Genomic DNA, 24,501 nt, shown 5'->3' with positions numbered 1-24,501 from the left:
TGGGTAACCAGGCTAGTACTTTTTACTTACTACTAGATAAAATAAATCTACGATAGTCTTGATCCAAGGCTAGCGTTCAATTGATATCCGTTCTCAAATCCCAAAATCGAAAATCGGAAATTGTCCGTTCAGTTTATATCCGTTCTTAAGTCCCAAAATCGACAATAAGAAATTGGCTTCATCTCATGAATGGAAAACGGAAATTGACCCGTTTTTTAATTTATTTTTTTTGTTAAACACAATTTTTGCCAAGATATCAAGTATTACTTTACAAGCCCGTATCTTGCGTTCAGTCTATTATTCAATGTGAAATCAAAAATCAAAAATCGAAAATTGGCTTGATTTTCAATTTTAGCCTTTCATCTACATGAATGGAAAACGGAAAATTACCTGTTTTTTAATTATCGATCATTCATATGCATTATTATACAAAGTTACGGATAGGGAGGGGGCGGAGCCGAGACTCCACCCCCTCCCTACGCGCCATCTTGGTGAGGTCCGGTTCGGTCCAGCAGCACCGTGTTAGCTCCGGCTAAGTGTAACACTGTAAACAAACACATAGCAGCTACTTTAGCTAGTCACTGCTAGAACATTTTACGCAGATTAAGAGGAAACAATACGAGGAGAAGATTACATTTATCGGTATCGATCCGTATAAGCTTGTTACGAGTGAGTTTAGTGTCAATAAGGATCTTTATCCGCCGGGCCATACATTATCCGGATATTGTATGATTATTATTTAGTGTTTACACGCAGTGCCTACTACACTATGGACCAGTTGATGGCCTACAACAGCCTTGAGGCTCAATCTTATTTGTGCAAGGGTAAGTAAGTTTGTTTTTATTATTTTGTTTTATCGTTTGACAGGTAATGTTGGTGAACTGTAGAAGTGCTGTGCAAGTCTGTGTGTTAGCGTGGCTACTGTTAGCCTTGGATCAAGACTATCGTAGATTTATTTTATCTGAGTCAGACTTGATCAAATACAACTAATATATAGTCTTGATCCAAGGCTAAGCTTTTTTAGCCCTGGCGTTAGTGAGTTCTCTCTAACTTAGAGAGAACTCTAACGCTGGACTAAGCTACTGTGTGCCCAAAAGAAGTCAGACGTAAACAAAGCCCAAATATGGGCCTTATTAATGACCCAAAATAATTCATGAAAGTCGAGTCTGTCCATTGTGGCTGGCATGCAGATAGTCAAGCTTTGTTCTTTGAGAGTTTCATAGGGGGAAAAACACAAGTAAAAAGTACTAGCCTGGTTACCCAGCACTTTTCATACAGTCAGTGGCTGGTCTTACAAGCAGGGTCTTACAAGACTGGGTCAAAATGTACCACAACCAGGGTCGGTAACACCACAGCATTCTAACTAGATATAATTACAATTACGATCAGGGGTCTTCAACGTTTTCAGGCCAAGGACCCCTTGGCTGAGAGCGAGATAAAGCAGGGACCCCCATTATATTGTATAGAATATTTCTTTTTTCATAGATTTCATAGGCAGCTTCATAGACTTGTTCCACAGCACTATCATGTTGGATTCATGTTAATGTGTATTTCCAAACATTTAATCATGCACTTAAACAACACTTATACCTGACCTTTCACTCTGTACTTAGCCTGCTCTTTTTCCCCGCTATAGTAAACCACTTTGCCGAAGATAGCAGATCTACAAACGCACAACGCCTTTGGCTAAAGTTCCTCTCAGAATAGGGATACTTGGTTGAAGTGGTTTATGTAAAAATCACACAAAGATTTGGCGGACCCCCTGTAGTAACTCTGAGGACCCCCTAGGGGTCCCGGACCCCCTGTTGAAGACCTCTGCTTTAGATATTATTTGATTTTTTTGTTGCACGCATGCAGTGTTGTCCTATGTAAGCTGAAGACAATAATACCCTAGCGGTCTGTTCTATCACAGTAATATCACTGTTTACTCTATTCTCAGGTGCTGCACTCAGCAACCGAGGGAGAAGCCAACCTCTCCCTGGATCATGGCCCCAGAGCACAGCACACTGGGGCGGTGCTTGACGCACACTGTGACTGCAAGTCTGGACTGTGTGAGGTCTGGTCCCGTGTAGGTGCTGCGCTGCAAGAGTCCAGAGGAAAGACACAGTAGAACCTTACTCTAGGTGCTTGTGGCCCACTTCAGCGACTGAGTCAAAGCGTGGTAACGTGAGTTGTGTATTTTAAATTGAGCATATTGTTCTAATTCATTAGAACCAGGGTCAGTGAAACCACAGCATTTTAACTAGATAATGACAATGCTTTATGTATTATTTGATTGAAGCATGCAGTGTTCTCTTATTTAAGCAGAAGAAAATGATCTAAAAGTTAAATGATATCCTACCGGTCTGTACTATCACAGTAATATTCCCTGTTTATTTTATTCTCAGGTGTTTTTGACCCATCTGCAAGTAATAACCTGAAACACCTCCAAGGAGTCTAATTAAGACCATCTGCACTCCAGGCAGCTCCCAACACAGCGTGTAGCAGCAGGACCCTCGCTACAAGAAGAGTCACTCCAGGCAAGGCAGCATGACGCTGGCCACCAACAGAGCCGTGCCTACTGCTCAAAAGCCCAGCAGTTTGATCAGCGTCACCACCAGCGTCCATCAGATTTTCCTGGAGACTGTGTACTGTACTGGTTGGCAGAGGATTCAACATTGCAGATAGTGTAGGATCTGTCATGGCATGATTAGTCACACTAGCCTTTACAAAAGGGGGAAAAACAGCTATATTAATCTAAACTAATATTATACTTTACTATATGCTATATTATACTACTATATTGTGAACTCTCTATACATACATACTGTATATCTCTACATATCTACTATTTTAATGTGCTTCACCAAAACGAAAAATGTACTAATCTTTGTGCAGTAGTAGCCTCGTGAAGAGGATTCAAGCTCTTAAAAGAGATGACTTCAAGAGCTTGCACTTAAATTGTGAATAAAATGTTTTATTGAATGCCATTATTTGCCTTGCATATTCTGTAATCTGTAGCCTACTATTGATAAATGTCCTACTTGGCTTAAATTAAGCAGTTGTTTTTATGAGTGATGTTTAGATTAGATTTAGTTTCAACTTTATTGTCACTGCACAGAGTACAAGCACTACTGAGACAACAAAATGCAGTTTCGCATCTACAGCTGAGTTACAGTGTGTCATGTCCAAGGAGGAAGAAACTGCAGGAGATTCTTCTTACTGATAAAGTGGCTGAGAACAAGAGAATCATGTGTTATCACTATAATCAATGCAATGGTTCTCATACTTTTCCATGTCAAGGACCCCCAAATTAATATGTATTAGCCCCATCTGAAAATATTTTGTCCCAGGGACCCCCATACTATGTTTGTGTTGTAAAATGTTTCAAAAACATTCAAATTCTTCTGAAAATAGCCGATCTACAAGCTCACAACACATCACATTGAGACGACTCAGACGAGGAGCATGGAGTTTGGTTATATTTCAAATAGCCAATGTACAGGGAGGTGCTTAAAACAGATGTTGATGCTACGTATATATTAAGGACCCCTGGGGGGTCCCTGAACCCCACGTTGACAACAATTAGTGTATGTATAATACAGGGCTCTTCAACAGGGGGTCAGGGACCCCTAGGGATCCTCAGAGTTACAGGGGGCCGCCTAATCTTTGTGTATTCTGGAGGGAACTTTAGGGAAAATAGCCGATCTACAAGCTTGTAGATCTGCTATTTATAGGCAATGAGGTTTGGTGTAGATGGGGGGGGGGGGGGGGCAGACCAAGTGAAAGGTCAAGTTTATGGTTTAAGTGATTAAATGTCTGAAAATACAAATGAACATGGATCCAATATAGTGCTGTCAAACCTATGAAGCTAACTATGACATCTATGAAAAGTTTGAATCTGCCACACAATTGTATACAATATGTAGTGGGGATCTCTGATCATCTCTCAGCTATGGGGTCCTTCGTCTGAAACACCTTGAAGACCCCTGGTATAATATATAAATAGAATGAACTGTAAGCGTAGGTATGAATGTGACATATACAGAACAGTATGAACACTAAACTGGTGTACTGTAAATGTTATGTATTGTACAGTCGGAGGTATACAGTGTGTACATATACCTACAGCTGTTAATCTGTAACATTCACTTTGTGTGTTTGGGATATTTCACCCCCAAAATGACCTTTTCTATGGATTAGTCACCCCATGGAGACTTGAATTGATGGAAAGTAACTAAGTACATGTACTCAAGTACTGTAATTAAGTGCACTTTTGAGGTATTTGTACTTTACTTGAGTATTTCCAATTTCCAATACTTTTACTTCTACTCCACTACATCTCAGAGGTAAATAGTGTACTTTTACTCCACTACAATTATTTGAAAACTTTAGTTACTAGTACTTTGTAGATTTTGATTATTATTACTGAACATACAATAACCACTTCAGCCCTATATACATTTTGGCCATTTGAAAATAGCCGATCTACAAGCTTACAATGCTTCCGATGTGACGCATTGTGAGCTTGTAGATCTGCTATTTTCAAAAGATGTTTATACATTTGAAAACTTGAAATGGGACATTCCAGTACTTTTACTTTTGGTATTTTAAGTACATTTTGATGCCAATACTTTTATACTTTTGAATTGCGGACCTTTACTTGTAACAGAGTATTTCTACATTGCAGTATTAATACATTTACTTAAGTAAAACATTTGAGTACTTTTTCCACCACTGGGTATATGTTGTACAAACAAAGACATTAACACTATAGATATTGCTGTCTAGAATGTGTACATTATTAATATTGTACCTTCAGGCGTCCTAGCCTACTGTATGTCTTGGCATTTATATTTCACTATGGCACCATCCATACTAGTCCAAACAGTATAGGCCTACAATACATATTAACACATTTCTACCAGTTTATACTGTTCATAATACTGTATCTTAGCTCTTTAATTCCAACCCTTTATTTGTTCGTTATATAATTTAGAATACATCATGTACTATTATACTGTAATACTCATGGCATGACACATAAATCATGATTATCGCATTCTCAACCATTTAAACCCAGTTGGTGTGAATATCCTACCCTTCCTATACCCGATTCCTCTTCCAGCGATCCAGAAACAGATGTGTGCCTAGCTACTGTGTACTTGTTACGACCTTATAAGGTGTCTAGAGGCTAAGGAGTAACACATACACAGGTAACGAAAAAGTGTACATTAATATTAGGATCAACCTTAAGTTTACAATGGATAATTAAGCAGATCAGGGAAAGCAACAAACTTCAGGGTGGCCAAAGCCAAAATACCCCAACCCTACCTGAAAAGAAAACAACCTAAACTCCACCAAAACAAAGTTACAGTATAGGCTCCCTAACTAAACAAAACAGGGTCAAAAGGGGGAACAAAATAAATGGCGGCACATCCCTACAAGCTTCCCTTCTCTATTATACTCAGGAAAAAGGTTTGGAATATGATTACGTTTCCTATCTAAGAATAGTCTATACTTTAAACACTAAGTAAATAAAGTTACCTACTTACGCACTAAGCAGGAAAAAGGTATGGCACACAGCCTATAGACCTACAGTAGCAAACACCAGCTAACTAACAGAAAGGGTTCAGCACATGGAGGTGACGGATGGTAAAAAGGCTGATGAGGAGCTTCTCCCAGGCTTTTATGCTGTCTGGGCTGATTGAGGAAGCTGCAGCTTGCTTTTAATGCTCTTCAGGTTGCCCTGGTTGAGCTTAGACTGGTTTTAAATGCAAGCAAAACTAAATTCATGCTGTTCACTAGGGCTAAAACCACCAACCTTAGTAATATAGTCATAACCTCTTCAAGTGGTGCTACAATAGAAAGGGCCACGGAATACAATTACCTTGGCATCTGGCTAGATGAGAAATTGTGTTTTAAATTTCACATTGAAAACCTTGTCTCTATAGAAATAAATCTTGCTTTCCTGCATCCAGTAGGAAAACAATTAGTATGGAGACATTATCTATAGAACTGCTACTCCATCAATTTTAAAGCGCCTCGACACTGTGTACCATTCTGCCCTAAGATGGGTCACTGGTGACAGCTATGGTACCCATCATTGTACACTCTATGGGAACGCAGGCTTATCCTCTCTATCTGAGAGGCGTGATAAGCACTGGTACAGTATGTATTTATTTCTAAAGCCATCTCAGGAATGCTGCCCCCTTATATTTGTTCTATGTTGGATCAGAACCCTATTACATACCAGACCCGCTCAACTGATCTCCTGACACTCAAGGTTCTTTTTGCACAGACAGAGTTAGGCAAGACAGCATTTTCTGTCAGTGCTCCATCTGCCTGGAATGAGCTCCAGAGGCCCTTGAAAATCAAATCACTTCCATCTTTAGGTCATTTCAGGGAAATGACTTCCAACAATTTTGTTCAGGATTGTAACTGCTTTATTTAATTTAATTTTGGTAGATCTGTTCTAGTTCTTTGAGTATTTTAGTTTTTTTTGAGTGATTTCTGTATTCTGATTCATGCATCTTATGTTGCTGTATGTGAATGTCTATTCCTGTTGTTGATTACTGTGTTCTGTTTCTCGGCTACATTGAAAATGAGGGCCTGCCCCTCAACTGTACTCCGAGCTGAAATAAAGGTTATGATGATGATGAGGAATGAGGCCCAGGTGTGTCTCCAGACACCACGCCACTCCTCCAATCTCTACTCCACCCTCCATTACCAAGTAGGGCACTGAAAACACTCAGAGGGTTAAAAACACAATATGAGGCCACATAGGGCCGTAACAGTACTCAATGTATAACTATACATATATATATTACACTGTACTGAAAAATGACACCATTATCGCATTCTCTCAGCCACTGTTCGCTGTGGACACGCCACCTGCTGACTCCTGAAGATCTGATCAGTAAACCCAAACGGAATCTGCAGTTTTTTTTCTGTTTTTCAGTGGTGATTCAGGAGGAAAATCTGTGGGATTCTGCGGGGTGACTTTTTAAGGTTTTAGACAGTTATCCAGTACTATAATCAATGTGTTTGGAGCAAGAATAACAAGTACCACAAAGTAAGATCCATTAGTCAAACCTTTGATTTTGTCATTTTTTATTCAATACTAATTCACTCCTTCATGAACATTCTTTAGTACATATTCAATTCAAATAACAAATGTGCAATAAAATGTAAATTTGCCACTGAAATGCATTGGGAACAGGTAGATTAAACATTAATCTAAGAAAACAATAATTTACCAATGGGTCCAACATGAACATACATAAATTCATTCTCTAAATAATGTAATAAATACATAAATAAGTATAGTGCAAATGCGAGAACTGATATTTTTTTAGAACAATTTAAATAAAAATAATTTATAATTAAACCACAGATGTTTGTTTTTTCTGTATGTATGCAAGTCTGTACATTGGAAAGGAACAGTTTACTTTAACTACTTACACTCTCTATTCTAAGACAAATAGACCTGAGTTGCAACTGTACTTTCCTTTACACGAATTCTCTCTCATAAAAATAGCCGATCTACAAGCTCACATCGCGCCGCATAATGCGGCGCGATGTGAGCTTGTAGATCTGCTATTTTTGGCTAATGTTATCCCCAGAATATGGATGCTGGATTTTCTTTTTTTTAATTAAAAGGAGGGGAAAAAAGAACATTTTACATAATCGTTAAACATACATTAATTAATTTGTTCAATAAATAAATTTGGAACAAATACATACAACAGATATAGTGCTTGTTCAAGAGAGGATACAAAGCACTTCCGGAACATTAAATAATCATTGAAAAACAGATGATTGTTTTTTTCTGCAAGTCTATGCATTTGAAAAGAACAACTTTAACATTCTATACAAGACAAGGCAACATTTAACAACCATTAAAGCGTGAGTGAGTCAGTCAGTCAGTCAGTCAGCCTGAGGCTTTCAGCCAGGCATTCTGAGTCAGTCAGTCAGTCAGTCTGTGGCTTTCAGTCAGGCAGTCAGTCAGCCAGCCAGCCAGATAGCCAGCCTCTGGCTTTCAGTCAGTCAGTGGGGGTTATTCTGCCGACAGTTGAATTTGGCAATAAGCATCATTGTAATGTTGTGTTCAGTCAGGCTCCGTCGGTACTGTAAGCAGCATAGTGTAATGTGAGAAAAGACTCAACATCCACTGAGGTAGCGGGGTGATGGAGGTACAATGATGCTAGTGGGGCAAGAGTGGGCATTCTGTCCTCCCTGGCAGCCCACCACTCCACAGGACTGACATACTCAGCATCACTCTAGTCCATGTGGACGTAACGATGTCATTCCTCAGCTGACACAAGGGTAAGGGCAGGGGCCACCTGGACATAGTCCTGAATGTTCTTTCTTAGACCAGCCAATTGCTTGGTAAAACACTGGGAGGGCTTTGAAGAGATCCATGCTGGGGTGTCTCTCCATCACAGCCTGCAGCTTTGCAGAGCAGTTAGCCATGGTCTTCTGGAAGAGCTGAGAGTAGGCATCATGCTCATTCTCATCCAGCTCCCCCAGCTGCTCTTTGGTCCCAGGATGCCAGTCTTCAGCCCCTGCACTGCAGCCGTATTCAAACATGTAGAGGTTGTCAAGTTGACCATGGATAGTGGCAGCAGAAGGGTTGGATGTCTCCTGTTGAGGAGATGTGCCAGACATGTGATGTGTCTGGAGTTGGGGAACAGGCCATGAAGAATGATGTTGAAGGCTTTCTTCATGTAGCTTGCTGAGTCTGTGACAAAAGCCCACACGTCACTGAGGTTGATGTTGTAGCTGTTGAGGCAAGAGATGACTGCCTGTGACACAGTGTTGAAGTTGACTCTCTCAAGGAACACAATATCTGATGTCAGAGATGGCTCGCCAACGGGTTGCAGAAGAATTCCGAGGACACAGCGACCACAGGCATCTGTTGTCTCATCTAATAAAACATAGATGGCCTTTCACTCCACCGCACTCTTGACATCCTCCACATACTGAGGTAACAGCTCTAGCAGGTAGTCTGAGCGGAAGTGGGACAGAGCTGGAAGGGATCCTCCCTGCTTTGCAGCCAGTGTGGGAGCTTTCTCAAGGGGAATATCTGCCTCAACCAGTCTTAGTAAAACTCCAGCACAAACTCCTTCCTCTCAGCAGTAGATGGGGTCTTGGAGAGGCAGGCAGCCAGAGTTTGAGTCCTCGATCGTACTGGAAAACAAAGAAAGGTTCGATAATGTAAAATAAACACAGTATCATTGTACAGAAAATCAAATAATAATGCAAACCTACTGTAAGCTCACATATACAAGCCCCTCACAAATATCTGCCTTTCAGGTGTGTATTGTTGAGTGCTGGTCACAATGAAGCGCCTCTACCTCACTAATAACATAATACAGCTTTATTTTCTTTACAATTATCATACTAAACACATTAGTGCACTGCAGTAGTGCACACATGAACCAAACTTCTCTGTCTTCATATTTGATTAAATGTTCTCACTACTCACAAAAATGTACATTACAGGTTGAGCATAATAATCCTGGCTGCTAGACTAGGTATAACAAAACAAAGCAAACTGAAAACGAGTATTTTTGTAACCATCACTGGTTACAAAAAACATTCTCAATAGTCTTAGACTATTGAGAAGCAGTTGCAGTTGGGGAACAGGCCATGACCAGGGGTCTTCAAGAGGGGGTCCGGGATCCCTAGGGGATCCTCAGTGTTACTACAGAGGGGCCCAAATCTTTGCGTTACATTAACCACTTCAACCCTAGCATCCCTATTCTGAGGGGAACATTAGCAGAAAATAGCAGATCTACAAGCTCACAATGCACAACTTAACATGAATCCAACACATTAGTGCTGTCAAACAAGTCTATGAAGCTGTCTATGAAATATATGAAGATGTTTAACGTGCAACACAATTTTATACAATATGCAGTGAGGGGGTCCCTGCTTCATCTCTTAAGAGGTCCTTGGCCTGGAAAACATTGAAGACCCCTGGTCTACTATTCTCCTCTATGGGCTATATTTCTTAAGATAAGCACTAAAGCCGATTTACATAAAATAAAACTATTGTTTCTCTTTATAACGCTGCAGCTGTCTGGCCAGTGTTGCAAAAAATAAATAAAGTAATTTCATCAACTTACCAGTGAGCGTGGGTCTGAACACCGAGATAATATGAATGGAGCTGGACGGAGCAGCAGAGTGATTGGAAGATTGCTTTGCGGCGATATCAAAGCGTGACGTTACGACCTCACCAAGATGGCGCGTAGCGAGGGGGTGGAGACTCGGCTCCGCCCCCTCCCTATCCGTAACTTTGTATAATAATGCATATGAATGATCGATAATTAAAAAACAGGTAATTTTCCGTTTTCCATTCATGTAGATGAAAGGCTAGAATTGAAAATCAAGCCAATTTTCGATTTTTGATTCTGGATTTCACATTGAATAATAGACTGAACGCAAGATACGGGCTTATAAAGTAATACTTGATATCTTGGCAAAAATTGTGTTTAACAAAAAAATAAAGTTAAAAAACGGGTCTATTTCCGTTTTCCATTCATGAGATGAAGCCAATTTCTTATTGTCGATTTTGGGACTTAAGAACGGATATAAACTGAACGGACAATTTCCGATTTTTGATTTTGGGATTTTATTTTGAAAATCAACTGAACGCTACGTACACGGATTGCAGGCGTCTCCCTGTTTCTCCAGCTCTTTAATGCACAGAAAATACATTTTCAGGTCGTTTTCACAATTCCATCCAATCAGAAGAGAGAACCCCACAAGGACCAATCATCAGTTTCAGATTTATAGTGTTCCGGTTCCATTTTTTTTGGTTCTTTGGTTTCATCACTTCTGCATGATTTCTCACGGATGATTATATAAAATGTGTATCCTGACCCTGACGGGGAGACCGGTGTTACTGAACAAACACTCTATAGCAATGATTACCATCCTAATATAGAGCTATCTAACACTTAAATTAACAAAACATATCACTTACACCATCTTTAACTATAGCAAAGTTTGAGGGTGATTTTCAACATAACTGCTGTACAGATTTAACGTAAATCCATTAAGTTTGGTTACAAAAGCCATCATGTTCTGTTTTCAATGAAAGTACAGTGACTACATTTTTGTTCTTTCTTTTTTTTAACAAAGAATAAAACTGTTCATAAAAACTAACACAGACGACATGAAACAACAAACAATATCCATCTAAAAGGCACGATAACAGTCGGGATTGCATTATAAAACGTTACATTCATAGAGTTAAGGATATAGCCTTGCATAGCCAACCAATCAAGAGGTCTCTACCTGCTGATACGGGTTGGGTAAGGAATCGAATAAAATTCAAATCAATTAAGGATGCTATAAATAAAGCATACAACAAGCGTATGAGAGGTTACTATTCATTATATTTCTTACAGTTGATAATTATGTAAAATTTGTTTACAGGGACAGTTCATTTGAACACCAGAATTTTCAGGACAAAAAGGTTTATCTCGGGTAAACGCATAAATGATTGAAAATATTTTTGTTATAGTGTAAAATAACTAAGTACATTTACTCAAGTACTGTACTTTAGTACAATTTTGAGGTATTTTTTTTACTGTATTGGTATTTCCAAATTTCAGGCGATAGCCTGGATAACTACTAGCAAGAGTATCAGCACAACTAGAGAAACAGGACTAACTGGATCTTTAAGTTGGAAGGTGTTGAAGGTTTGGAGTTTCAGTGAGCTGACTGAACTGGACGGAGCAGCATTCATTCACGCATTCCTGGTGAGGTGTCTTCCTTTGGCTTAGTGGCCACTCAGTGGAAAAAGGTGCCGTGCATTGTTTGTGATGTTAAACTAAAATGCATCCCATTTTCTAAAACCATAATGCCGTTTCTAAAACTAGAAATCTTCAGGCTGCATTCCACAGCAAATGGTTGTTTTGAGGGCTATGGTGGTCGTAGTTCAGTCCACAGCGTGGAAAGCTATGATTGTCGTAGGTCTCCCTGTGGTATCAACGTGTATCTTCAGAAAAACAAGAAACCAACAAAGAGCTAAAGTCCACGTATTGAACGAACGCTACTATTCATATTTCCCCCCTGGCATGAGAATAAGGATTATACCTCAAACTAACTGGCTCAGTGGGGACGTCCGTATTAACGTATTTAAAATGTGCGACTTAACGGCAAGTTCATACAAGCACAAATGGCGAGGTTCGATGCACATGTCTGTGGAGAAGAGCGACCGCTAAAAAGGGCCGCGGCGAGGTTGAGAGAAGTAGAGAAGCGGGCGAGACAGAGCGGCAGCCGACCAGAAGCCAAGCTGTGATGTGAAAAAACAGGACGAGGAGTAAAACACCACGAAGGTCCACGTTAGCTTTCACAGGTGTTTCAGACACACCTGTTCATCGGATAATGGCAGCGGTTCAAATCGATTTCGGTGTGAATTTGGGGGCGTTGACATCCCTCCCAAGAAAAGCGTCTTTTCTTCTGTTTTCGGAGATGAAGGACATGTGTTTGGAGTGACGGGTTGAGCTGGTGTGTGTATTTCAGTGGCTCTTCTCACTCAAAGTGGGGTTTCCGGGGACCCCCCTCAGGGGTCCTTGAGACGGTTCGAGTGGACCAAAAGTTATAGACTTGCAAGGGTCCCTTTTATTCCTAACCGTCAATAATTTACCTGGATTTTCAAAGAGTGTTCAAATGGTCTGTAACTCCTAGAGTGTTCAAATGGAACCAAATGGACCCATTTGGTTCCATTTGGACACTCTTGGAGTTACGGGGGTCCGTGGCCTAATTCATACCAAGCCGGGGGGTCCTCGCAATTAAAAAGTTCATATCATATCATATCATATTCATAGCTCTCGTGCAATATAAATAACCATTGACCAGATCTGTAGAGGGCGAAGTTGAGTGAATAAAATCATTTCCGTCTGGCGGGCATGTTTCATGTTATGCCCCAAAAAGTGATTTTTTTTTACACAAAAAAGGCGGGGTCCTGAGACGTTGTTTCCCACCCCGGAGAATGGTCTTTCAACATTATAAAACTGCGTTCCGTTTCGGTGAGTAGCGAAATCCGCTTTCTTTATCTATCTATACAAGTGGCAAGTGGGCTGTGGCTGTTTGTCTCTGTGGCTTACAGGGTTGCCAGGTTTTGCAAGAGAAACAAGCAAATGCAAACTAACACAAGTGGGCTGTGGCGGTCTGGGCTGTTTGTCTCTGTGGCTTACAGAGTTGCCAGGCTTCCAGGTTTCGTGAGAGAAACAAGCAAATGCAAACAAACATTTACATTGGCAAGTGGGCTGTGGCTGTCTGGGCTGTTTGTCTGGGTCTCAGTGGGCTGTGGCTGTCTGGGTCTCAGTGGGCTGTGGCTTACAGGGTTGCCAGTCGGGAGACCTCGCACGGAAGTTTCTGTCTATGGGAAAAGCACCGTGCCTGGTAGAGCGTGAGAGAGAGAGAACTCGCCAACGCTCTGGACTCAGAGCTAACCATAATTCCCTACAAAGTGACGAGGTTCTCGGCCGTGTAGCAGAGGCTGTAGAAGTTGCAGGCGATGCAGCCCAGGTTGCACAGGGAGGACAGCAGGCGGTAGAGCCAGAGGCGTCCGCTGAGGTACTTGTACTTCCTGTCCGTGTCGCAGAGCTTGGCGTAGGCCTCGCGGTTGGACGTCAGGCCGATGTCCTGGCCCAGGCCGCACGCCTGCTCGATGAGGTGCATGGACGCCATGATCTCTGAGGTCATCTGGCCGAACCACTGGGCGTTGACGGCCGACACCGTCACCGACACGAAGAAGATGAAGATCTGGGGGAAGAGATACGAATGTCAACCACTTAAAAAAGGACTTAAAAAGTTATTGATCAAAAACATAAATAATTAGATTATTAGACTATTTGTTTTTCTTCTGTTATTGTTGTTCTTTATTGTGTCTTCCTTTTTTAGTAAATACATTTTTTACAGGATGTGTTTTTATTCATTTGTCTCTTTATTTATGTTTGTATAAACAGTCTCATACCCATCCTGCACATTTTGAATACTTTTTTGTGTTTATTTTCCTCAGCAAAATTCTAGATTTAAGGTCAGCCTCAGAGCAACATATAGCTAGCCTGATAAGTATAGCCGTTAGCGAACCCTGTTTAGCAACATAACAGTATGTAATATATCTCTAACATCTCTTTACAGATTATTATAAGTGCTATGTCATGTCAGATGAAGGATCAACCAGTCAACCATCAAAGGAATTCAAACAATGTCCTGTACTTAAATAAACAAGTACGTAAGATTCAGTATCCAGCCAGTGCACTGTGATACTAGCCTGGTAGGAGACACAAAGATGTCTCCTACCGGGACCGCTGCCTACCGGTCCACTGGTCACCAAATTATTGTTTTAGGAATGTGACATAAAAGAAAAAAAAAACATCCCTCAAAAAGTGCAGTTAGCTGGGCTCATTTAAAACAGCCCTAAAAACTCACCTTTCTGGAGGCCAAAAGAGGAGGTAGTACCATTTTCCCGTTAGACAGACGACACCCCCCCCCCCCCTTTTTTTTTTGTACATATGTTATTTTTATTGTATTCCTGCATTTTTGTTTTGTTTGTACATATAGTGTTATTTTCTCTGTATTTTTGTGTTATTTGAACTGTTTGGTTGCTACTACATATGTCTATGAATTGAATACCGAGGGCCCGAATGGAAACAAGACCGCAAGGACTTTTTTGGACAGACCTTTTAGACAAAGTATTATAAATGTAATTGTGCTGTTTTAAGTTTTTTTTGCCTAATAAAATATTCAAACCTGGAAGGCTTCCCGTTCGTCCAGCAGGTCACTGGGGTGGTACACGGCGTAGAGAGCCAGGTTAAAGAAGGCACAGGCCGAGCCCAGGTGGAGGTAGAAAGGCACCAGGCGGCTCTGGATGAAGGCGTACGTGTGTCTGTTCAGGTGGTTGTTCATCACGAAGCCTGCGGGAGAAGAAAAGCATTGGAACATTATTACCACAGGGCTGGGTCTCATTTTAGCCATTCAGTGACTGAACTCAAATAGCTAAGATGTCAGATTGTGTGTGGCGTGTCCCACACGAAAAAGAGCTGATCTACAAGCTTACAATGACACGTTGTGATGTGTTGTGAGCTTATAGATTGCCTATTTCTTTGCTATCGATGAAAATGAAAGTCAGCAGGGCTCTTAAACCCTAGTCTATACTTAGTACTTACTTGGTTCACCCCAGAATAGTGACTTTAGATTTTCAAGTGGTTGAAATTAAACATTTTTAACTCCATTTTAACTCAAATCTTTGATTCTGGGGGGACTCTACAAATGTTTAAATCCTAACAGTTAAAAAAATAAATGTTCAGTGGTTCTCAAACTTTTTTCATGTGAAGGACCACCCAAAATGATATGTATTTGCCCCCCCCCCCCCTCATCTGACAATATTTTGTTCCAGGGAGCCCCACCAGAAGCAAATATTTGAGTGAAAAATGTATATATATATTCAAAGATTTGCAAACATTTTCACGATTTCTTTTCTCAAAAATAGCAGATCTACAAGCTCATATGGCGTGGCTCTCGGCTACGTACGGGCGCTATAACAAAGTGGAGGTACAAACTTGATATGAAGGTGACCCAGATCTGCATGCCCCAGTAGGTGGAGAGCATCAGCAGGTGCAGCAGCTTGGCTGTGAAGTTAGGGTCCCGGTCGGTGGCCATGATGATGCTTTCCTCCTCCTCCTCCTGCTCACGTTTACAAACTCAGCCCCTCCTCAGACTCCTGACTCCACCGCGTCACGTCGCACCACGGAGCAACCACACCAACACCCGCCTCTCCCTCTTCTGTTCTCTCCTGGGGGAGTTATAGGATGATGAAGGGCCCCCCACGTTATCCTCCACTTCAGACAGTCTGGGAATGCAGACATACTGTAAGAGCAACATCAACTGAAGCATTCAAAATACAAAACAACTGATTACTGTAAATGACATATCATGTGATCAATGATGTGGTATGGGAAGGGCATAGACTGGCATACTCACCGATACCGGCATTTTAGACAGTATCGGCAGCTTTTCCGATACTGTTATGCCCATTGACGGCCCATTCATGAAACAGAAAAGTCCAATCTGATTGTGTTAAACGGCACTAAATTCACACATTTTAAACCAATAAATTCACCAATTTTAAACCTATAAATTCACCAATTTTAAACCTATACGGACAGCTTGGGTTATCGTCGTTGTCCCTGTCAAGTTTTCGTAAAAAGAATAAATACCGTTGGCTTGGACATGTTATGAGCAACTTTCTGTCAATAAACTCTGTGCAGCCATGATTCTTCTATTGTGTTTGAGTTTGGAAGCACTTATTTTAAATCCCTCACCGTCCTGCATACTGTATGTGCAATTTCAAAACAGGTTTAATACAGTCAGACAGGACTTTTCTGTCTCATGAATGGGCTGTCAGTGGAGGGTGTTGCAACTTACATGCAGATATCATAGCACCAGAGGTGGAAGAACTACTTAAAGTACATTTGTTGTTTTAGTAAAAGTATCAACACCACAATGTAGAAATACTCGGCTTGTTTTTCTATGAAGTCTTTCTATGAAGACGCGTTGTGAGCTTGTAGATCGGCTATTTTCAATATATATATATATATATATATGTATACAGGTCATGTGGCCTATTAGTCACTTGTTTTGGGCTTGTTTTCATAGACCTGGCTGCTTATTTCTCTCGCAATCTGGCAACACTGATCGGGAAGGGGGAAAAAATGGTATTGGTACATGTCAACCTTAATATTTATTGTACGTTAAAAGTTGCGTCTGATAAGAGCTGTGTGTCCTGGCCTACTGCACACACACACACACATGGGAGAATGTCACACCTGTGCCTGTCAACACATCAGTGAACAGTAATAATGAGTGAGTGAGTGTACAACTCTGTTGGAGAGAGAGAGAGAGAGAGAGACACGCCTTAAAGGTTCAACACCAAACACTGGAACAGCTTTTCAGGTTAGTGGGGCAGAGGGCAGCATCTTTCCCAGAAAGCACAGCCAAAGCACTGTGGTTAGTTAGTGGTTACTATAGGAACTCTGCGGGCCAAATGGTTATGCCTAGGAGCTCTCAGAGTGCAACTCTGAGAGTGTACAAGTGGAACCAAATAAGTTACATTTTAAGGTTCCACTGAGCTAAATTTAAACCTGCAAGCTATAACTTTAATGTCCTACCTAGTACCTACACAGTATACCTGGGTTTCGGACCTGGGTCATTTTGCAACGAGAAACCCACATTTCTACTAAGTGGCAATCCCTGCTTGGCCAGGGGGGGGATATTGGGCTTATGAGCTCATGGCAGTACTACTTGTCAACCAGCAGGTGTCCTACCTTATACCAGGGTCTAAATGTATCAATGGAAGAGTATGGAGACCACCTCCAACCATTACACATGTACTATAGTTACGTATATCGTATTAACACACTGGACTACCATACAGATTGGTTATATAAATAATGTCTTATTCATTCAAATAAGTATCAGGATTACATAACACAGTGCTGACCTCAGTCAATGACATAGCCAGAGCCTCATTGTAAAGTAACTAAGTACATTTACTCAAGTCAACTCAACCTGTACTGTAATTTTGAGTTATTTTTTTTACTTTACTGGAGTATTTCCAGTTTTCCATACTTTTACTTCTACTCCACTACATCTCAGAGGTAAATATTGTACTTTTACTCCACTACAATTATTTGAACACTTTAGTTAATAGTTACTTTGCAGATATAAATGATTATATTATAAAACACACATTAACCACTTTAGGCCTATTTTATACATAGGCTATTTGAAAATGGCCTAATAGCAGATCTACAAGCTCGTTGTGAGCTTGTAGATCTGCTATTTTCAATTTTGATGCCAATATTTTTGTACTTTCCATAGCAGCCAGTCACTACATTTCAGTCAAACACAAACCCATATGTTTCAAAGTCACCTTCACCTGACCAATGAATAATAAAGTCTTCATAATAATTAATATGCAGCTATAGCTGCTGCAACAGCTGATCACAACTAATCCACTTCACTAAATAAAATATAATAGATTTTTGTTGTTGTTGTTATATAATATCAATTTGAGAGGAGGGGGAGGATTAAAAATACACAAAATCCTCACAATTCACGCTGTGATCGAGCTTTCTGCAGATCGGCGATATTCGATATGATCGGCTACAATCGCTGTAGGAAGTAATCGATAGTTACATTGTAGCCACATAGTAATAAGCACAGAGCTACAGTGTAGCTACACTGTAGCAACTTGCATGAAGATCACAGGCTGCAGTGTGTTGATAATATGGACGATATGGATCGCATTTAAAGACACAACAAAGTGTTTTAAAGTAACACAGATCAGCTGCTGCACATGGATCCACATGTGTTTGTAAATAATAATAATGATAATATTAATGCTAAAAGGTGCATTACCTACCTTCACCCCCAGCAGATGTGTTGTGTTGCTGCAGAGAAACGCCACTCTGTTGACTAGTAAACTTTCCTCACTTACTTTAACGGTACTTCCTGGCCTGCACCTTCCCGTTGCATTGTGGGAATCTGAGTCCAACGTGCAGTGGTGGAAAAAAGTAGGCTACTCACATTTTTTTTGTAAGTATCAATGCTGCAGAGTAGAAATACTCTGTTACAAGTGAAAGTCCGGGATTCAAAATTGACTTGAGTAAAAGTACAAAAGTATTGGTATCAAAATGTACTTAAAGTACAAAAGTAAAAGTACTCATTGTTTGTGCAGAATGTCTATTTCACAAGTTTTCAAATGTATTCAAACGATATTTTGAAAATAGCAGATCTACAAGCTCACAATGCTTTTGCATCGCAGCGCATTGTGAGCTTGTAGATCGGCTATTTTCAAATGGCCGAAATATACATAGGACTGAAGTGGTAATGTGTTTTTTGTGATAATAATCTAACTCATAAAGCCTAAATCAAAAGCCTGCTTTTTTTAAACATTTGTTTTTAATATATTGAACCAACAAATCAACACAAAAAAAATACTTTATTTTTTATAATTGATTAGTCTTATTATTATGAACCACTTACGCCCTGTTTTATTCTTTGGTGTATAACAGTGTTGGCCAAAAATAGCCGATCTACAAGCTGACATGCATCGCACACTGTTACATGTTGTGAGCTTGTAGATCGGTTGTTTTGGCTATTTTGAAAAGAATCTCTGAAAATCTATTATTTTATTGAAATTGATCATTTAATAATCAATTAACTCATTTAGTTTGATGTTGCATCCCTGATCATATTCAGGAGAAGAGTGCAGGGTGGATTACCAAATCAGCCTACTAGGCCTCAGCCTGAGGCCTAGTAGGCTGATTTGGTAATCCAGTACTTTTACTATCTCCAGACAAGAGTATATGAGCTTTGGGCCCCTGAGGCTCAGGGGCCCAAAGCTCATATACTCTCGTCTGGAGACAATTCATGCAGAACCAGAGCCTTTGCTTGAATTGTCATGGTCATTACATTTGCATTTCTTGACACACCTGAATCTACTGAAACCTGAAGGAATTGCCAAAAAACATTCACTTTGAAAACTTTGAATTCCAGCCCACACACATTTCTGTGTTGCTACTGCTGCTGTTGTACCCTACTGCTGTACCCTACTGCTGCACCCTACTGCTGCACCCTACTGACTCACCTGCCAGTGAGGAGCCCCCACCGGGAAGAAGTAGTGCCTCCGTTCTACTCCTCCCGTTCAACATGTGTCCAATAGCCACAGTTAGAGCCTTTGTAATATTGTAGAGATTTCCATAAGCTGTTAAAAAGGCATCTCGCCTCAGGATTAAAGGGAGATTCCGGCGCGAAAGCGGAAATCAGGCTGATCCGTAGCTCTGGTCCATATAGAGTTAGGAATTCTCCTTAGCGCTATGTGACTTTTTGGGCATTTGTTTAATATCTCTCGACTTTAGTAAAAAATAAAGAATACACTTTTGCAACTCAACCAAAGCAAAGATGGTTTTAATGTGCTGAAAGCCTACTCTCCTTGGTGGAAAGACTCTCAGCCCCCCACCTTCTGTGTAAAATACACTTTTTGGCCAAAAAAGAAATATTCCACCGGACGGAAGAACGTTACTCCAGTGCGTCACCTACAGATCAATTCCATTGACCTGATCTGAAGGTGGCGCACTGGAGTAACAATGTTTTTCCCCCTCCTAACGCTACTACGGACCAGAGCTAGCTGAGCCGGTCTATCTCAGGAGCAGACACACACATAGCTGAATAAAGAAGGGGCTGGACTGGAGTAACTCGGATGATTGGAGCCTTTTACTTTAATGGTTGCTATATAACCCAATCAGAGTACTTGGAAGCCATTGAACTCAATATATGGGCTATACTGACGTCATATTGATGCAAGTGTCAAGGCAGGTCGGCTTAAGAGCAGGCCTCACTGAGCTCCAACGGCAGTATTTAGAGACATACCCAGTTTATAAATAATAGAATCTATTGTAGCACAGGTTGAAGGGCAAACCTGTAAACAATATTCAATATTCCACCTTATTCATACCAGTTATGTATTGTAAGGACAACCTGCATTGGGCCAGTTCCCAGTAGGTGTTTTACAATTATTACAAGCCATATCAGAGTAATAGCTATTAAGCTGCAGGTACCATTCAGGAAATATACATTTCTTTCACCTTGGTAGAAATGGCGTCTGCCTGCAGTCTCCTGTCTGAAGATCAGTTCCTGTGTTCTATCTGTCTGGATGTGTTCACTGATCCAATCGCCATTCCATGTGGACACAACTACTGTAAAACCTGTATAACACAGTACTGGGACAGTAATGATGTGTGTCAGTGTCCCTTATGTAAAACAACCTTTTATACAAGGCTGGAATTCTCTGTTAATAAAATTCTCTCTGAGTTGGCTGATCAGTTCAGGAAGAGTCATACGTTGACAAGTATTTACAACACAAGCCAAGAAGCACCTGTTAAAGCAGATGGAATCTACTGTGACGTCTGTATTGAGACCAAGCACAATGCTGTGAAGTCCTGCCTGGTGTGTCTAGCCTCCTACTGTGAGACTCACCTGGAGCCTCATCAGAAAGTCTCTGCCTTTAAACGACACAAACTAATCGACCCTGTAAAGAACCTGGAAGACATTCTGTGTAAGAAACATGACAGACCTCTGGAGCTGTTCTGTAAGACTGACCAAATGTGTGTCTGTCAGTTCTGCACTGAGTCAGACCACAGGCTACATCAGATTGTATCCCTGAAAGATGAATATGAAGAAAAGAAGTTTGAGATGGGAAAGACAGAGGCTGAAGTTCAGCAGATGATCCAAGAGAGACAACTGAAGATCCAGAAGGTCAAACACTCAGTAGAGCTCAGCAAGAAAGATGCAGACAGGGAGAGAGCACACAGTGTGCAGGTCTTCGCTTCTCTGATCAGCTGTATTGAGAGAGGCCAGGCTGAGCTCATTGGTGTGATTGAAGAGAAGCAGAAAACCACAGAGGAACAGGCTGAAGGCTTCATGAGAGAGATGGAACAGGAAATCACAGAGTTAAAGAAGACAAGCTCTGAGCTGAAGCAGCTCTTACACACTGAAGACTACCTCCACCTCCTTCAGAACTTCAGGTCCATCAACACCCCTCCACCCATCAAGGACTGGACAAAGGTCAACGTCAATCAGTCTTCGTATGGGGAGACTGTGAGGACAGCTGTGGCTCAGCTGGAGAAGACACTCAGTCAAGAGATGGAGAAGCTGCGTGACGCTGATACAGAGCTAAGGAGGATCCAGCAATATGCGGTGGATGTAACTCTGGACCCTGATACAGCACACTGTAAACTCATCCTGTCTGAGGATGGAAAACAAGTGAACGTTGGCGACATGAAGAAACTCAGAGACAACACAGAGAGATTCTCTGCATTTCTCTCGGTCTTAGGAAAAGAAAGCTATTCCTCCGGAAGATTTTACTATGAGGTTCAGGTCAAAGGGAAGACTGACTGGGATTTAGGAGTGGCCAGCGAGTCCATCAACAGGAAGGGAACAATCACATTGAACCCCAGCAATGGTTACTGGACAATAGTGTTGAGGAGAGGAATTGAGTACAAGGCTGCTGCTGGCCCTTCTGTCCTCCTCCCTGTAAGAGAGAAGCTCCAGAAAGTGGGAGTGTTTGTGGATTACGAGGAGGGTCTGGTCTCCTTTTATAATGTGGAGACCAGAGTTCACATCTACTCTTTCACTGGCTGCACCTTCGCTGATAATCTCTATCCATTCTTCAGTCCTGGTGTTAATAATGATGGCAAAAACTCTGCTGCTCTGACCGTCTCTCCTGTCAATCACATAGACTAGTCTAATCCTCCACTTTACATGAAAATGAGTTGCCTTCTCCAGGCCAAGAGGTTGGGAGGCTGTCCACACTGTGTGTGGCATTACAGTGGCCAGTGTCCATAATAACATGTCCAAACACCCTGTTGAAGTGGTAGGATTCACATCAGAGTACTTGGAGGCCAGTCTGACGTTATGAAACTCCATTTTTGGACAAGACCTACGTCATATTGATGAGCGTCAAGGTAGCTGAGCTAAAAGCGGAGTGCATGGAGTACCAGGGGCAGTATGAATAAACCAGTAAGCCAATTGGGACACAGACTTTATAAAAAGTAATTTATAGGTAGGTTATTGATCTTTGTTTAAGTTCTTACCACTGCAAGTGGGTCGGCCAGGTCCCGGTTAACCCTTTATAAGTAGTTTTTTTACTCAATCACTAATCCAGATCAGATTCCTAGCTATTAAGCTGCAAGGTATCGTTCAAGTATTACATTTACTACGTCTGTAGAAATGGCGTCTGCCAGCAGTCTCCTATCTGAAGACCAGTTCCTGTGTTCTATCTGTCTGGATGTGTTCACTGATCCAATCACCACTCAGTGTGGACACAACTACTGCAAAGCCTGTATCACACAGTACTGGGACACTAGAGGCGTGTGTCAGTGTCCGCTATGTAATAAAACCTTCTATTGGAGACCAGAAGTCTTTGTCAATACTTTCATTTCCGAGATGGCCGATCAGTTCAGGAAGACGCAGCAGCTGAGCAAGAATTCCCACAAAGACAGAGAACCTGCTCAACCAGAAGAAACCCCCCGTGACATCTGGAAGGAGCTGAAGGCCGCTGGAAGACCCTACATGTATCTGGAGATCCGTGGGACTAAAACACTTGAGCATGTGGCCCCTGCGATCCGCATCGACAATCATCGGCGTGAGCAGGAGAAGACGGGTAGACATGTGATACCCGTCCCACCTGTCGCTTTCCCTGTAACCGAAGCTTTGCTGTCACCCGGACCAGAACCCGAGCCTATGCAGTTAGGTTCAACCCGAGTTGTCGCCCCAGAGGAAAGGAGGCGTAAACGTATGTCAAGTCGTAAATGCTTTTTTTGCGGCGATAAGGGACATGTCATTGCCGCCTGTCCTGTACAGCCAAAAGACAAATGCTGTATAACAGCAGGCGGCATACTGCACAGCAATCTCTCTAACCTTAATCAATTTATGGTCAGGTTGTCGTGGAGGTCCCAGAGTGTTGAAGTTCCTGCCATCATAGCGTCAGGATCAGAGGCAAATTTCATAGACAGAGCACTTGTTGACCAATTGGCAATACCCACTGTGCCGTTGGCCAAAGCTATTGAGGTCAGTGGCAATAATGGACGTCATCTAGCCAGGGTAGAGTCGCTCACTGTCCCTGTCTCCCTACTTATATCCGGCAACCACACTGAGAAGTTGAGACTGCATGTCATTAACCCTTTCAAAAGCCCTGTAGTGGTGTTGGGATACCCCTGGCTTTATGCTCATGGTCCCGTGATAAACATGGGCACAGGGGCCATTGTACAGTGGAGCCCCCAATGTTTGTCAACGTGTCTTCGTCCACTTCCCCACGACCAGGACCCAACGGTCCAAGATCAATACCTGGGAAGCCACTCGGGGAGGTCGGGTCGACATGCCCAGGCGGCAAGGAGGCTCCGCTGGATTTGAAGCCCATAAGGAAGAGCTTTATAGCCTTTATACATTCTCGTTAATGGCCTAGAGGGTGTTGCTGTTTCACCCCTGCTGGCTGCAGAACAATTACCACGCCATTGATTAGAATGGAGATTTGACCGGTCAAAAAGGGTCTATAGAAACCAATGGGTAAGTCACTGTTCCCTTCGTCCATATTTTTTTTACAGTCTATGGTAGTGCCAGTAAACATCCTCTGAACCTTTGCCTTGCCACTATGCCCGTCCAGGCCAGGATTACAGTACCTGCTACACACAGTCTCCACCACTGCAGTCTCCTCCCTAGTGAGAAACTCAGCCTTTTACTCGGTAGACGACCTCCTGGTCTCCTGTGGCCCATGCAGCAGGGCAGGCAGCCCCCACTTGCATTTCCCTACAACAGCCCCAGTTACTGAGTTTCAGCATTATCCGGTTTTCCTGGCTTCCCCGGGTCATCTGTCTGTCCTCCCACCAGCTGACACAGTTTGTTCAGTTGCCAGATCCTCAGCCTTCCGCCACATCATGC

The 24,501-nt window shown here is 41.8% G+C and overlaps 2 protein-coding genes and 1 long non-coding RNA gene across 3 annotated transcripts; 2 read left to right on the top strand and 1 right to left on the bottom strand.

Annotated features, from left to right (window-relative positions):
* The first annotated feature begins 275 nt into the window (after positions 1–275).
* Positions 276–3,037, top strand: LOC311052291. The gene is made up of 3 exons (XR_014601494.1): positions 276–824; positions 1,940–2,166; positions 2,388–3,037. It is a non-coding gene; the product is annotated as an uncharacterized lncRNA (long non-coding RNA).
* Positions 3,038–10,650: 7,613 nt separating this feature from the next.
* LOC311052761 (transmembrane protein 205) lies at positions 10,651–18,134 on the bottom strand. The gene is made up of 4 exons (XM_084067960.1): positions 18,116–18,134; positions 15,564–15,853; positions 14,755–14,918; positions 10,651–13,764 (listed from the first exon to the last, which is right to left on the bottom strand). Exons 2-4 carry the CDS (start codon positions 15,661–15,663, stop codon positions 13,462–13,464), a joined length of 567 nt encoding a protein of 188 aa, XP_083924086.1. The 5' UTR covers positions 15,664–15,853; positions 18,116–18,134; the 3' UTR covers positions 10,651–13,461.
* Positions 18,135–20,661: 2,527 nt separating this feature from the next.
* On the top strand, positions 20,662–22,308 carry LOC311051656 (E3 ubiquitin-protein ligase TRIM39-like; the record flags this gene model as incomplete). The annotated part of the gene is made up of 1 exon (XM_084066240.1): positions 20,662–22,308. One exon carries the CDS (start codon positions 20,662–20,664, stop codon positions 22,306–22,308), a length of 1,647 nt encoding a protein of 548 aa, XP_083922366.1.
* Positions 22,309–24,501: the final 2,193 nt, after the last annotated feature.

Source organism: Gymnoscopelus microlampas (genome assembly GCF_963454915.1).
Source record: "Gymnoscopelus microlampas genome assembly, chromosome: 9".
Lineage (NCBI taxonomy): Eukaryota > Metazoa > Chordata > Actinopteri > Myctophiformes > Myctophidae > Gymnoscopelus > Gymnoscopelus microlampas.
Note: the sequence above shows the minus strand (reverse complement) of the source record. Positions and strands in the feature narration are given on the sequence as shown.